Genomic DNA, 13547 nt, shown 5'->3' on the forward strand with positions numbered 1-13547 from the left:
GGCTCCCATGGCTATCTTTTCTTAAATATTAAAAACAAACAAACAAACAATCAACAAAAAGTATGATATCATGGGATTATCCAGACTCAATATTAGGTATGTAACAATAGTAATAGAATCATGTCTAACAATGTATTTTTTATTCAGAAGCACAGAAACAAAAATAAACAAAAGAGGTTCTAAGACCTTAATTTGATAGTACCTGTAACTTTCAATTTTTCAGCCCCAATGGTAATCTCTTCTTCGTCTGCAGAAAACAGCACCCGGCCACCTTCACTTGCTCTCACTTCAAATCTTTTACACTGAGCTTCCACAGCATTAGCTCCTGTGGTCAGAAGAAAGATTTAAAAAATTAAATTGCTGTGTAGGAAATTATTAATATATACTATTTTTAAGGAGAGAGATGCAGCAAATTGGTTGCATAGTTTAGCTTTAGTATATTTAAATATAAATTCATATATTATCATCTTTTTCATAGATTTAATTTGCCAGAGGATTTTAGGGCTAGGATGCTGGGCATACAATTGGCCTATGAAGATCTGACATAGTCCTAATAAGGGCTATACATTTCTCCAGTTAAAAAGACTCTGCCGGACTTGCTTCGTGGGCGGGAGACAGAGACGACAAGGGACTCATGGCTGAGCTGAGAACGCAGTTTATTCAGGAACGGGGATGCAGTCCAACAACCTAATCACAACCCAATTCTCTCCTGTATCTCTCCTACCTCCCTCCTCAGGCCGAAGAATCAGGAACAAGGAAATATGTAGGATAAGGGGCAGGGAGAAGGAAAAAGTGAGAACCAGCGAGGACTAAACCAAATGTCCGGAGGCAGGGGGGTTTTCAGTCAACAGTGGCTATGTAAACAGAATACATCCTAAGTAATACAAGCGAACCTAATATGATGATCAAAACAGAAGGTCTTATAAGCAGGATTTAGAAGCATACCAACAAGACTCCACACATATACAAGGACAATAGCTGTTTTGCTGTTGGTTGCAACCTAAAGACATGGTGTTGAAAGTGATACCTGCAGAATGCTCAATAATTAGTATATGATTCTCATGTTTTCTATGTATAAGCATACATCCATGCATAAGTTACTTGTAAGACCTGTATTCAAGTTGTGAACATCAGTTTCTCTGTATTTCATGGAATTTTGTTGTTGTCGTCATCACTAAGGAGTCACTACTCTAGATTGACTTTCTCAGATATAAAGAGAAAGAAAGAGGAAAAGATACCAGGATTCTAAGGAGTCCTCCAGGCCTGTGACGGGAGGGTCCGAACCTGTGTTGCATGCATGGCAATACAGACACACTATTCAGAGGAGCTATTTTGCTGGCCTTATTCTATAGAATGATAATACTGATAATTTTCACCTATGATAGTACGAGTGCTCCTAGACTAATCAGTTTCTCTACTGATCATGAAATAAATTTTTTAAAAGTCATAAATAATATACTTGTTAATTAACACGAATGATATATTAATTAATGTGTTATATTAAATAATGTAATTACAACATGTAATTTATTGCCATATTTTACATATTTATCCATTCCTTTACCACAAAACCAGGTTCTGTGCTTGGAAAACACAATTATTTAAGAAGTAGTTCTTTAGCAGGAAGTTGAAACTCATCAACAGTGAGGAATTATTATTTACAGAACACTTATGTATGTCTTTTAATATAAAACAGTTAGCATACTTATATCTTCCCCTCTTGTTGAGACTGAAGGAATGTATGTTATCTGTCAGAAGCTTTTTATCAGTATAATTCAAGGCATTCAGAAACCTAGGCATATCACATTTGTATCCATTTTTAATATTTTATATATACTATTAACTAAATGTGTCTGTCCAAATATTCATATGTTGAAATCCTCTAACATATCACCAATATGGATATAAGGAGCCTGCCAGGGCCTTTGGAAGATAATTAGGTCATGACAGTGGAACCATTAATGAATAGGATTAATGTCCTCTTAAAAGACAGGAGTAATCTTGCTTTCTCTTGCTCCAATCTAAAAGTAAGGACACAACAAATAATGCCATCATTTTTTATTTTTTCTGGTACAGGGCTGTGTATGTGTATAATTCCACTGTTAATCAACCATCTTCTCTCATTTTATGTGTTCCTGTCTCATATTCTGAAATTACATATATGTTTTCAGGTTCATATAGACAATTTGAAAAAAAAATCCACTAGGACAAAGTTAAATGAATTCAAACTGGTATTAACTTTGTGGATGATGAAGTTCATGATAGTATGAACTGTAGTTTAGAAACTATTATTTTCTTTCTTTAGGAAAAATACTTAATGACAATTCTGGTGAAATATATAGTCCTTGATAGTAATTGTCCTTCATAGTAATTGCATTGCTCTTGCCTTATATATTCTTAGACTGAATTTAGTTGAGCATGTTTTTTGTTTTTTTTTCCCAATCATGGCCTATCATTCCTACTATGTGTTTTGAATTTTTGAACCATAGTAACCCAACTGGATGATGATCAGAAAACTATGTTTAAGGTTTATTTGCTTATATATTTTGTAACAGGTATGTTTCAATATATCTTTAAAGCATCCAGGAATACATTAGATTTGAACTATACCCAAGATTTTGTAGCTATCATATATAAAATCTTACCACACACTACATCACTTCATTCCAATATACTTAATTACTATATCAACTGATCCACAAAATATTTAGTGAACTTTAATGACACTGCAGTTAATTAGATCATTATATGACTATATGACTATACCCACACACACACCAACACATACAACAGCAAGAATTTTCTTGATATGAATCTTAATGTAATTTAAAAGAGATAACTTATCAACATAAAAATTCTATATTGTGTTTCATATAAAGTCTTTAAATATGAGTACCTAAATATGGTAAAGTGGTTGAAATCTTAATTCACTAAATACAAATAATCAGAGGCAAATAAGTATACAAGAAAATAATTATGCACTCACAGCATGAGATTAATTTAGCTTATAATAAATTCATTCAATTGAAAAATAGATATATAAAGTAATTTTACAGACTACACGTATACAACATAGTAGTATAATTACAGAGAGAAAAAATTCCAAGCAATTAGCAATGCAATGATATAAATATTTTAAATCAGAATAGAAGTTTAAATATATTCTTTGATATTAAGCAACGTAAACCAGTAAGTACAAAATCATATATACATACACACACACACATATGTACAGATAATGGCATTATGGAGCAAATTTGTCTTCAGAATTAATATACTGCTTTGCAAAACTATTTTTCTTATATTCTAATATATTTTGCATTGCCTTTTAAAATAGTTCCCATGTTGCAAGTACCACATTCTCTAGGTTAGGTTAACTCAGATGGCAATTATTAAAAGGAACAGTAAGCCAAGTTCAATTTTGTTTCAACAAATGTGCAATATGGACTCTGGGTAAGGAGCCTTCTCTCTCTCTCCTTCTCCCTCTCTCTCCCTTTAGCAATTAAATCATGAGAACTAAGATTATTCATGCATTACGGTGTTTCATCAATCATCTCAAATACCAACTTACAAATTAAAATAACAAGACTAAATGTTTTCCGAGGAATATCTTTGAGAAAGCTCATATCAACATATTCAAAATCAAATGAGGAATAGTTAGATATAGAACAAATATGGGGAACTGTCAGGTAAAAGAAAATTTGCAAGCAAAATACAGCTTTCTGTAAAAGTTTTGAAGTGTTTAATATACAGTAAATATTTTCTTTAGTGTATGTATTACTTTAAAGGAAACAGATCGGGAGTCAGCTGGTAGCGCAGCAGGTTAAACACAGGTGGTGCAAAGCGCAAGGACTGGCATAAGGACTCCAGTTGGAACCACTGGCTCCCCACCTGCAGGGGGGTCATTTCACAAGTGGTGAAGCAGGTCTGCAGGTGTCTATCTTTCTCTCCCCCTCTCTGTCTTCCCCTCCTCTCTCAATTTCTCTCTGTTCTATCCAACAACGACGACAACAATAATAACTACAAAAATAAAACAACAAGGGCAACAAAATGGAATAAATAAATATATAAATTAATTAATTGATTAAAGCAAACAGATCGAGACCTTGAAAAGAATAATTAAATACCACCATGTACTACTATGAACAAAAGTCAACTGAAAATTAATCAAAAGATTTGAACTTTTGACCAAATAACAAAGTATATCAGGGGGAAAAAAGCAAAATACTGTATAATATCTGCTTTATAAAAGTCTTCAGTAGCCTTTTGGAACATAAACATTTGCTAAAGTCCTAAGCAGTACAAAAATGTACATTTTGGTGATAACTCCAATAATTTACCTAATGACTTCAAATTATCTAGACAAGTGAACATTTTTATTCAATATATCTCGTTTAAGGAGTTCAAACACTATTATTTATGGAAATTTCTGGTATGAATTAGTATTGGTTTCAAGAAAGGCAATGATCATAACAGATATATCTGATTATCACTAGTGTATTTTCCTTAAGCATAGTATGATGAGCCTTTTCTTTTTATAGAATTATTCTTTTATCTGTCAATATTTTTAAGGCCTTAAAGAAGAGTATTATTAAAAGATCAGACAATCTCCTGAGAAGTACAAAAATAGATTCAGTAAAGTCAACTAAATTCCATGTTCTGAAATTCTTGATTTACAATTACCATGAGCCAGAAAATAACACCAAGTTTAAACTAAGACAAAATAAGCTGATCTCATGAAGTATATAAATAAACAATAAACCTTGTTTATTCTATTTTACATTATATGTGTTAAAAACACATGAAGAAACTATAGTATTGTCTAAGCATACTAAGCTAGGGAAAGAGAAGTAGAATGAGGAAATTCACTAGACATACAAAGAATCAAAGTTATAGAACCTCGGGCATTTATAGATTTCATAAGACCCTGCCAAAGAAGAATTGCTTTTTTTCTCTCTAATCGAACATGTTTTGAAATGGAAAGGCAAGGCATTCATTCTCCAGAAAATAAATCAGTTGTATAAATTCTGAACTTACATTCATCTTTTAACCCCTCCACCATCCGCAGAATCTAAATGATATGCCTTGTAGACAGACATTTACAATAATAATTTGATTTAAATGGAAATAAATTCCTTCCAATATCTTCTACAACTTACGTGTTATCAGCTTTTCTTCCAACTATACTATTCCTACTATCACATTGTGGATTACTGTTAATTTAAATGTAATTTGGCATTCCTAACTTATTTTGGAAAGTTATGAAATGTGACATTGACAGAAAACCTATGTTTTGCATGTGTATATAGAAGAAATTGTATTTATTAATACACGTAGATATGTCTGTGTATAGATACAGTGGAGAAGTCTCTGGTAGTCATCTAGGAACCTGGTATCCAATTAAGAAAATATTGAAATGCTTTAAAATCTATTTTTTAAAAAAAACTATAAAGTGATTTCAAGTTTTGACTTTAAGAAAAACTTTAGCTATGAAAAGCTTATACATATAAAAGAAGAAATAATACACACCACCTAGTTGAAGAAATAACTGTTATTACAAACATACATGAAACAGAACAGCTTTTCCTTAATCATATGTCCCTTCATTCTCAAGAGCTCTAGATGTCAGTATCTTCTGAAATTAGTAATTATCACTCACACTTACCACCATAATTTTATCAAATATATGCATTCCTGAAATATTTTTCCCTGTGTTGCATTATATTTGTACACAGATAACACCATATTATGTTAGTGACAATTATTGTATGTATTACATCTTCCCCTCTCAAAAGTCATTAGTGTATAAGTAGAAAAACAACAGTAACAAAAAACCCTATATCCTAGTATTTCTTCAGATGATGCTGTGGGGTTGACCTCTATTATATGCTCAGGCAAATTCTTTCATATTCTTGATATTGGGAAAATTAAATTTATATTTAGACTATTTTAAATTTGACTGTAATAGCATAAGCATAACACTTTATAATTTCATTCTTGGGTCTTTTCAGTGATTCTCAAATAATAATGATCACAAGGTAATTGTACCACTACCTAGTTGGTTGCATATTATGTTATAATTTGCTTTTCTTGGATTTGACATCCAAGAGTTTTGAGATGATTAAGACATGTTTCTTTATCCTGTTTCAACTGGGCAGTTTTTTCATTTTGTTGCCTGTTTCAGTTGACCAACCTGTTTCAGTTGGCCAATTTATCAGAGAAAAATTCACATTCTTACTTGATTTTAACCAAAGATCAATAAACAATAAAAGTCATTATTCCATGTCTGAGACTCTAAAGTCCCAAGTTCAATCCTCATATCACCATAAGACAGAAATGTGTAGTACTCTGACAAAAAAAAGTCAGGAAGTGAGTATTCTTGATCAAGTATGTTCTTTAAATAATCTATTTAAAATATGTAGAGGGTAGAGAAGATAGCATAATGATTATTCAAGCAACTTTCATGCCTGGGGCTGAGAAGTCCCTGGTTCATTCCTTGTATCACCATAAGCCAATACTGAACAGTGCTGCCCTGGTTATATATATATAATTTGTATATATATATATATACAAATTTTGAAAACAAAATATTCTATATGGCACAAAGTTTAAGATATTTTTTCTATAAATACCTTTTCCATCTTATGATCCTTCATGAGTTTTCAATTCACAAAAAAGGGGAAAATTAAAAATAGCAAGTCCGGTGAACAATACAATGAATGATCAATACTAATGGAATTATTGTAAAATATTAGAATCAATTAATGTTCCAGTTATGAGATCAGTTACAACAGCAGCTCTGATAAGTGCATTTCCAGGAGCAGATGAGGGGGAAAACTTGTTTCCTTTGTTAATGTTTCATTTCTTAATTTCTTTTCTGTAGATGCTGATAATATATAAAAATGTTGTTATATAACATATATAAGGCATTAGGATATAACTTGGGAGTTGTGAACTCATTCTCAGTAAAGTCTGAACAATGTTTTTCCCACTGTAGTCTAGTACTGTTTGCTCTTAATATGTGTTTCATAAGAAAGCAAGAGAAACTAACCGTTTGCTGGAATTTTTCTTCTAATTCATCAGCTTGCTTGTTCTTTAAAAAATGGTGACACATTAGGGTAAGTTTGTACAATTCATATGAGCCTGGTTTAAAGCTCTGGTCCCCACCTGAAGGAGGGAAGCTTAACAAGTAGTGAAGCAGATTATAAGTGTCTCTCTGTATCTTTCTCCCCCTTCCCTCTCAATTTCTCTTCACACTATCAAATTAAATAAATAAAGTTAAAAATACATTAAAAGGGCTCAAATAACTGAATATCACACTGGACCAACTAGAAAGGAACAGTAAGAAAACCCAAAAGCCAACAAGAGAAGGGTAACAGTAAAAAACAGAGCAAGAATTACTGAATAGAAACCAGAAATACATTACAAAAGATTAATGAAACCATGAGCTGGTTCTTTCAAATAAATAAATAGAATAGAAAAGCCACCAATGGCTAGACTTACTGAGGGGGAGGTTAGGGGCACAACACTGTACCACCACTCATGAAGCTTCCCTTGTGCAGACAGGGTTCAATGGCAGTTTTCAAGGAAATAGAACAACTTGTCCAAAAATTTGTGTGGAACCATAAAAACCACAAATAGCCAAAGCACTTTTGAGAGAAAATAAAAACAAAAATGGAGGCATCAGGGGCTGGGTGGTGGCACACCTGGTTAATTGCAAATAATATGAAGTGCAAGGATCCCAGTTCAAGCCCCTGGCTTCCCACCTGTGGTGGGCGGAGGGGGGGGGGTGTCACTTCACAAGCGATGAAACAAATCTGAAAGTGTCTTTCTTTCTCTCTTTCTTTCTTCCTTTCTTTCTTTCTTTCTTTCTTTCTTTCTTTCTTTCTTTCTTTCTCCCTGTCTCTCTCCCCCTCTTTCTTCTCCTTCCCTCTCAATATCTCAATATCCTATCCAAAACATTGAACAAATGGCCATGGGAGTGTCACATGGATTCATAGTGCAGGCCACAAGACCCACTGATAATCCTGGAGAAAAAAAAATGGAGGCATCATGGTCTCCAACTTCAGTTTGTATTACAAAGCTATAGTAATCAAAACATCATGGTACTAGAATGAAGATGGACACCAAGATCAATGGAACAAAACTGAAAACCCAGAAATATGCTCATATATATGTAATTGCCTGGTATATGGCAAAGGGGCTACAACCATTCAATGGGGAAAGAAGACCTCTTTAACATATGAAACGATTGGACAGCCACATGTAAAACACTGAAACTAGATCATCATCTAACATTGGATTGACCTTCTCGTGGTGCATCCCGTGAGTACCCATTCATTGGGGAAACTGACGATCCTTTCTAGCCGACTGAATCCACATGGATCCCAGTCACTTTCAAAGCCAGCAACAAGCAGCTCCTGACAGCTTTCAACCTGACGCTGTTGACTGGCTACAGAAGAAGGGCAAACGCTAGAAGAAGAATCATCTAACAACTTGCTCCAAAATCAGATGAAAATAGATCAAAGATCTAGTATTAGACCAGGAACTCTAAAATTTCTAGAGGGACATATCGGGAAAATATTGCAGGTTCTTAATAGCTGAGACATATTGGGAGACTCTAGTACTGGGTATGTGAAATGAAAACAAGAATAAATTAATGGGGCTATATCAAATTTAAAAGCTTTTATACATCAAAATCAAACTACTCAAGGATAATGAGCCAACTCAGATCAAAGAGCTGGCATTGCTTATCAAAAAGAAAAGAAAAAAAATCCAATAAAAAATTGGGCCAAAGAACTAAACAGACAATTCTCCAAAGAACAGATACACATGACCAAAAGGCATATGAAGAAATGTTGCGGGGGGGGGGGGGGGGGGCTACCGGTGGTAGCGCAGTGGGTTAAGTGCCCATGGTGCAAAACACAAGGCCCTGGCATAAGGATCCAAGTTCGAGCTCCTGGCTCCCCACCTGCAGAGGGGTTACTTTACAGGTGGAGAAGCAGGTCTGCAGGTGTCTATCTTTCTCTCTCCCTCTCTGTCTTCCTCTTTTCTCTCGATTTCTTTCTGTCATTTCCAACAACAACAACAATGGCAACAATAGCAATAATAACAACAAGGGCAACAAAATGAGAAAAGTGGCCTCCAGGAGCCGTGGATTCACAGTGCAGGCACTGAGCCTCAGTGATAACCTTGGAGGGAAAAAAAAAGAAGTAAAGAAAAAAAAGAAAGAAAGAAAGAAAGAGAGGAAGGAAGAAAGAAAGGAAGAAAGAAAGAAATGTTGCATTTCACTTATCATTAAATAAATGCAAATCAAAACTATACTGAAATTCCAACTCACACCTACATTAGCAAAAATAGAAATGTAGAATGACCTATGGTAGCAAAACAGGAAAGGAAGGTTTTGGTGAGGATGTAGAGAAAGAGTCTCCTAAACTTCTGGTGGGAATGCAAACTGGTGCAGCCTTTCCTTATAAGATAATATGGAAAGAATATAAACAAATAAAAATAAAATTACTGTATGACCCAGCAATATCATTCTTGGGCATTTACCCAAAATACATACAAACACTTACCCAAAGGGATATATATATCCCTATATTCATAGCAACATTTTTCACAGTGGCCAGATAGTGGAAGCAGCCTAATAGTTCATGGCTAGCTAAGGATGCTGTGGGGCATAGATTCCATTAATAATATTGTTTCCTTTGAGACAAATATTTGGTACTGGATGTGATTGTGCTTAGTGAAATTAAGCAAAGAGATAAAGGACAACTACTGAATGGTTTCACTCACACACAGAATCTAGAGAACTGATATACATGAACTTTCAAAAAAAATTAAAAAACGAAAAACAAAAGCAAGCAAACTATCTCTGAGACTTGTGAAAACTATGATAGTTATCTTTGCAAAGTGGGAGGGTGCTGGTTGTGAAATGGAACTCTACCCGATAATCCTACAATCTTAGAGCCTAATTTAAAAAAATGAAGCAAAAGAAGAAGAACTTAGAATAAAAATTTAAAATAATTTAATGGATACATAAAACAGACAAACCACTTGCTTGACTAGTTAACAAAAAGTGAGAAACTTTGGCCTGATCCAACGTTCTAGCCCTAGTCTTAATTTGGACTACTTATTTCCAGACCATGTTTTCAGTCCACCTGCCTGTTAGCTATCGATCTCAAACAAAAATTATTGAAGTCATGGGTCACTAGAAACATATACAAAAGAGACTTTCTAGCTTCTCTTCAACTAATGATTCCTATTCTCATCTGATATATTTCTACTTTTTGGTTCCTATTTATTGTTTAGTTTTATTAATTTATCTTGCTTGATATCTTGCTGGCTTTCAGCTACCAAGCTTCAGATGCTACTATGATTCCATCCTGACTTCCCTGAGCAGATGATCTCACCAATGTTTCCTAGTACCTCATCTGTCCAGAGCCCTATCCAACTAGGAAAGGGAAGAAACAGGCTGGGGGTATGGATTGACCTGCCAATACTCATGTTCAGTGAAGAAGCAGTTGCAGAAACAAGTACTTCCACCTTCTGCACCCCCAAAAGAATGCTGGTCCATACCCACAAAGGGGGAGAAATGTTAGAGGAAAATAACTACAGGGTTTTGAACTCCAATTCCATAAAGATCACAAGACCCAGAGGCAGCATCTTTTTACTTGCTAGGCAAGTTGTTGCCAGACTCACGAACCAATTCATAAAGCTCAAAACTCTAATTTTGTAACCTGTGCTTTTAAAAAATGCATTATTTATTTTGAATGTAATTTTTTTCTCCTTCCGTTAGTTTTGTTATGTTTTTTTTTTGCTACATTTGATGGCTAGAATTCCATGCCTGCATGACTCCTGTGTTCATTTATTTTGATAGAGGAAGAGGGGGAGGGGCTGGGAGAAGAGTAAGAGGGGGAGAGAGGGGAGAAAGAGAGAGAGAGAAAGAGATGGATCTGCTATCCTGTTCTACTTCTCGTAATGCTTTTCCCTGTAGGTGGGGACTGGGTTTGTTTTATCACTCATAATTTTGGGATTAAGCTGCTTGATGATATTGCTAACACAAAGTGTACATATCAAAATATGTTTCTAATTTAAAACTGTACCAAAACTCATAAGAGCAAGTGAGATTTTGTATGCTATAAAATATAGAGCATTCTGACACTAATAATTGTAATGACAAAAGAAGCTACATCAGTATGCCTGAATAAACTAACCTTGATGATGAGGAAGTTATTGCCCTTTAAATTAAATTTTAACATTTATAACATTTAAGTTTCTTTGTAATTTATAATATCTAATCAATAATTAAGATCAATCAATCTGGATGTCAGAACCTCTTAATTACAATCAATCAAATTAGACTTTCTTATTGATCTTATCAATTCTAATGGATCTTATTATGATGTGGAATATATACTCTTTTTCTAAATTCTACTTGTATGACCTCTCAGCAATAAATGCGTATAAAATTATTACTCATTTTCTTAAAAGCTTTAAAAAATTTTTTATATTTATTTATTTATTCCTTTTTGTTGCCCTGTTGTTTTATTGTTGTTGTTATTGATGTTGTCCTTGTTGGATAGGACAGAGAGAAATGGAGAGAGGAAGGGAATACAGAGAGAAAGATAGACACCTGCAGTCCTGCTTCATCACTTGTGAAGCGACTCCTGGGGAAGGTAGAGAGCCGGGGGCTTGTACTGGAATCCTTTCGCCGGTCCTTGCGCTTTGTGCCACCTGCACTTAACCCGCTGTGCTAGCACCCAGCTCCCTTAAAACCTTTTTCATCATACTTTAGAAACTATAATTCTTGACTTTTATTTTCACTAGTTAGTCAATATCCCTTTTATATTATGTAAAATTCTTTGCTACAGAGATTATATTAATTATCCTTCAGCACTAATTGTAATCTCTTAAATGTCTCCTTATCAAAATAAAACAACAGAAGGAAATTAATTCTTATTTAATTCTATTCATCTTATTTAAGAACACAATCCAGGATCACAGCTCTAGACAGTAGTAACTATATGCTTAATCCAAAATTCATGTTACATGCACTAATAGCTACCTTAAAACTCAAATTTATATAACTTGCTACAGATTCTAATGTCTATTATTTGTTACTTTTATAAGAATTCTTGATTTTCAAGCATACCAATTCAGTATTTCATTAATTCCCTTCTTAGTAAGTAGAGATACATTATCTCAATAGCATAATTCTTTAATTCAAAGTTTACCCCAAGTCTCAATTTGGCATGACAATTTCAGAAGTTTGCCACTCCATTTAAGGTATATATATATATTAAAAAAACATAGGAAATAGTCTTAAGGATAATCAGCAAGCACAGGAATATTTATTCAATAAGGGCTTAAAAATCAGTAAAAGCCTTTAGGTTCATGATTAGTCAACAACTTGTTTGGCTTTATATGTTAACTCTTTTTTCAGCCATCAGGTTCCAGATGCTAGCATGATGCAGACCAGACTTCCCTAGACAGACAACTCCACCAATGTGTCCTGGAGCCCCACTTCCCCAGAGCCCCACTCCACTAGGGAAAGAGAGAGATAGGCTGGGAGTATGGATAGACCTGTCAATACCCTTGTTCAGTGGGGAAGCAATTACAGAAGCCAGACCTTCCACCTTCTGCACCCCATAATGACCATGGGTCCATACTCTCAGAGGGATAAAGAATAGGAAAGTTATCAGGGGAGGGGATGGGATACAGAGTTCTCATGGTGGGAATTATGTGGAGTTGTACCTCCCTCATCCTATGGTTTTGTCAATGTTTCCTTTTTATAAATAAAAAAAAAAAATCAGTAAAAACAGAGAATCTATCATTTGTATCCTATGAGTCCCTGCCCAAGCCCTGTATGATGAAAGTTCCCCTTCAGATACTAATTTAAACATGATTATTGAAATATAAGGATTCCCAGTAAGCCTATTCTACCTTTAGCATTAGACATAATTTCAATGCTAGAGTAAACAATTTTCAAACCATAACTCTGCAAAGTGTTTAGCCATCAAGCAGGACTTTCAGAGAAAAACTTCCTACAATTCCCTATTACCAGTGTACATCAAAGATATTGCTCAGTGAAGACATTTAGCACAGAACTTTGAAACTTTTCCTAAAAATTTTATTTCATCATGGGGGTCAGATGGGTAGCACAGTGGGTTAAGCGCACATGGCGCAAAATGCAAGGACTGGCTTAAGGATCAGGTTAGAGCCCAGGCTCCCCACCTGCATGAGGGTCGCTTCACAAGTGGTGAAGTAGGTCTGCAGGTCTCTTCTCCCTCTCTGTCTCCTCTCCTCTCTCCATTTCTCTCTGTCCTATCCAACAACGATGACATCATCATCAACAACAATAATAACCACAACAACAATTAAAAATTAAAAAAACAAGGGTAACAAGGGAAAAATAGAAAAAAATTTCATCATGATTAATAAAGTTCAAATCTAGGGGTACGTTACAAAACAATAGAGATAAAGGGGAAGAACTGTATCAGACATAAGCTAAGCCATTAACCAACTAATTAAAAAAGTGAAAAAGG

The 13547-nt window shown here is 34.5% G+C and overlaps 1 protein-coding gene across 1 annotated transcript in view; it reads right to left on the reverse strand.

Moving 5' to 3' along the window:
- The window catches only part of SGCZ (sarcoglycan zeta), a 375824-nt gene that overhangs the window by 68235 nt on the left and 294042 nt on the right, over nt 1–13547 (reverse strand). The window contains exon 4 of the mRNA XM_007519946.2: nt 203–325. Coding sequence (XP_007520008.1) covers nt 203–325 — 123 coding nt within the window. The remainder of the gene's footprint in view (nt 1–202; nt 326–13547) is intronic.

This window comes from Erinaceus europaeus, chromosome 2, assembly GCF_950295315.1.
Source record: "Erinaceus europaeus chromosome 2, mEriEur2.1, whole genome shotgun sequence".
NCBI lineage: Eukaryota > Metazoa > Chordata > Mammalia > Eulipotyphla > Erinaceidae > Erinaceus > Erinaceus europaeus.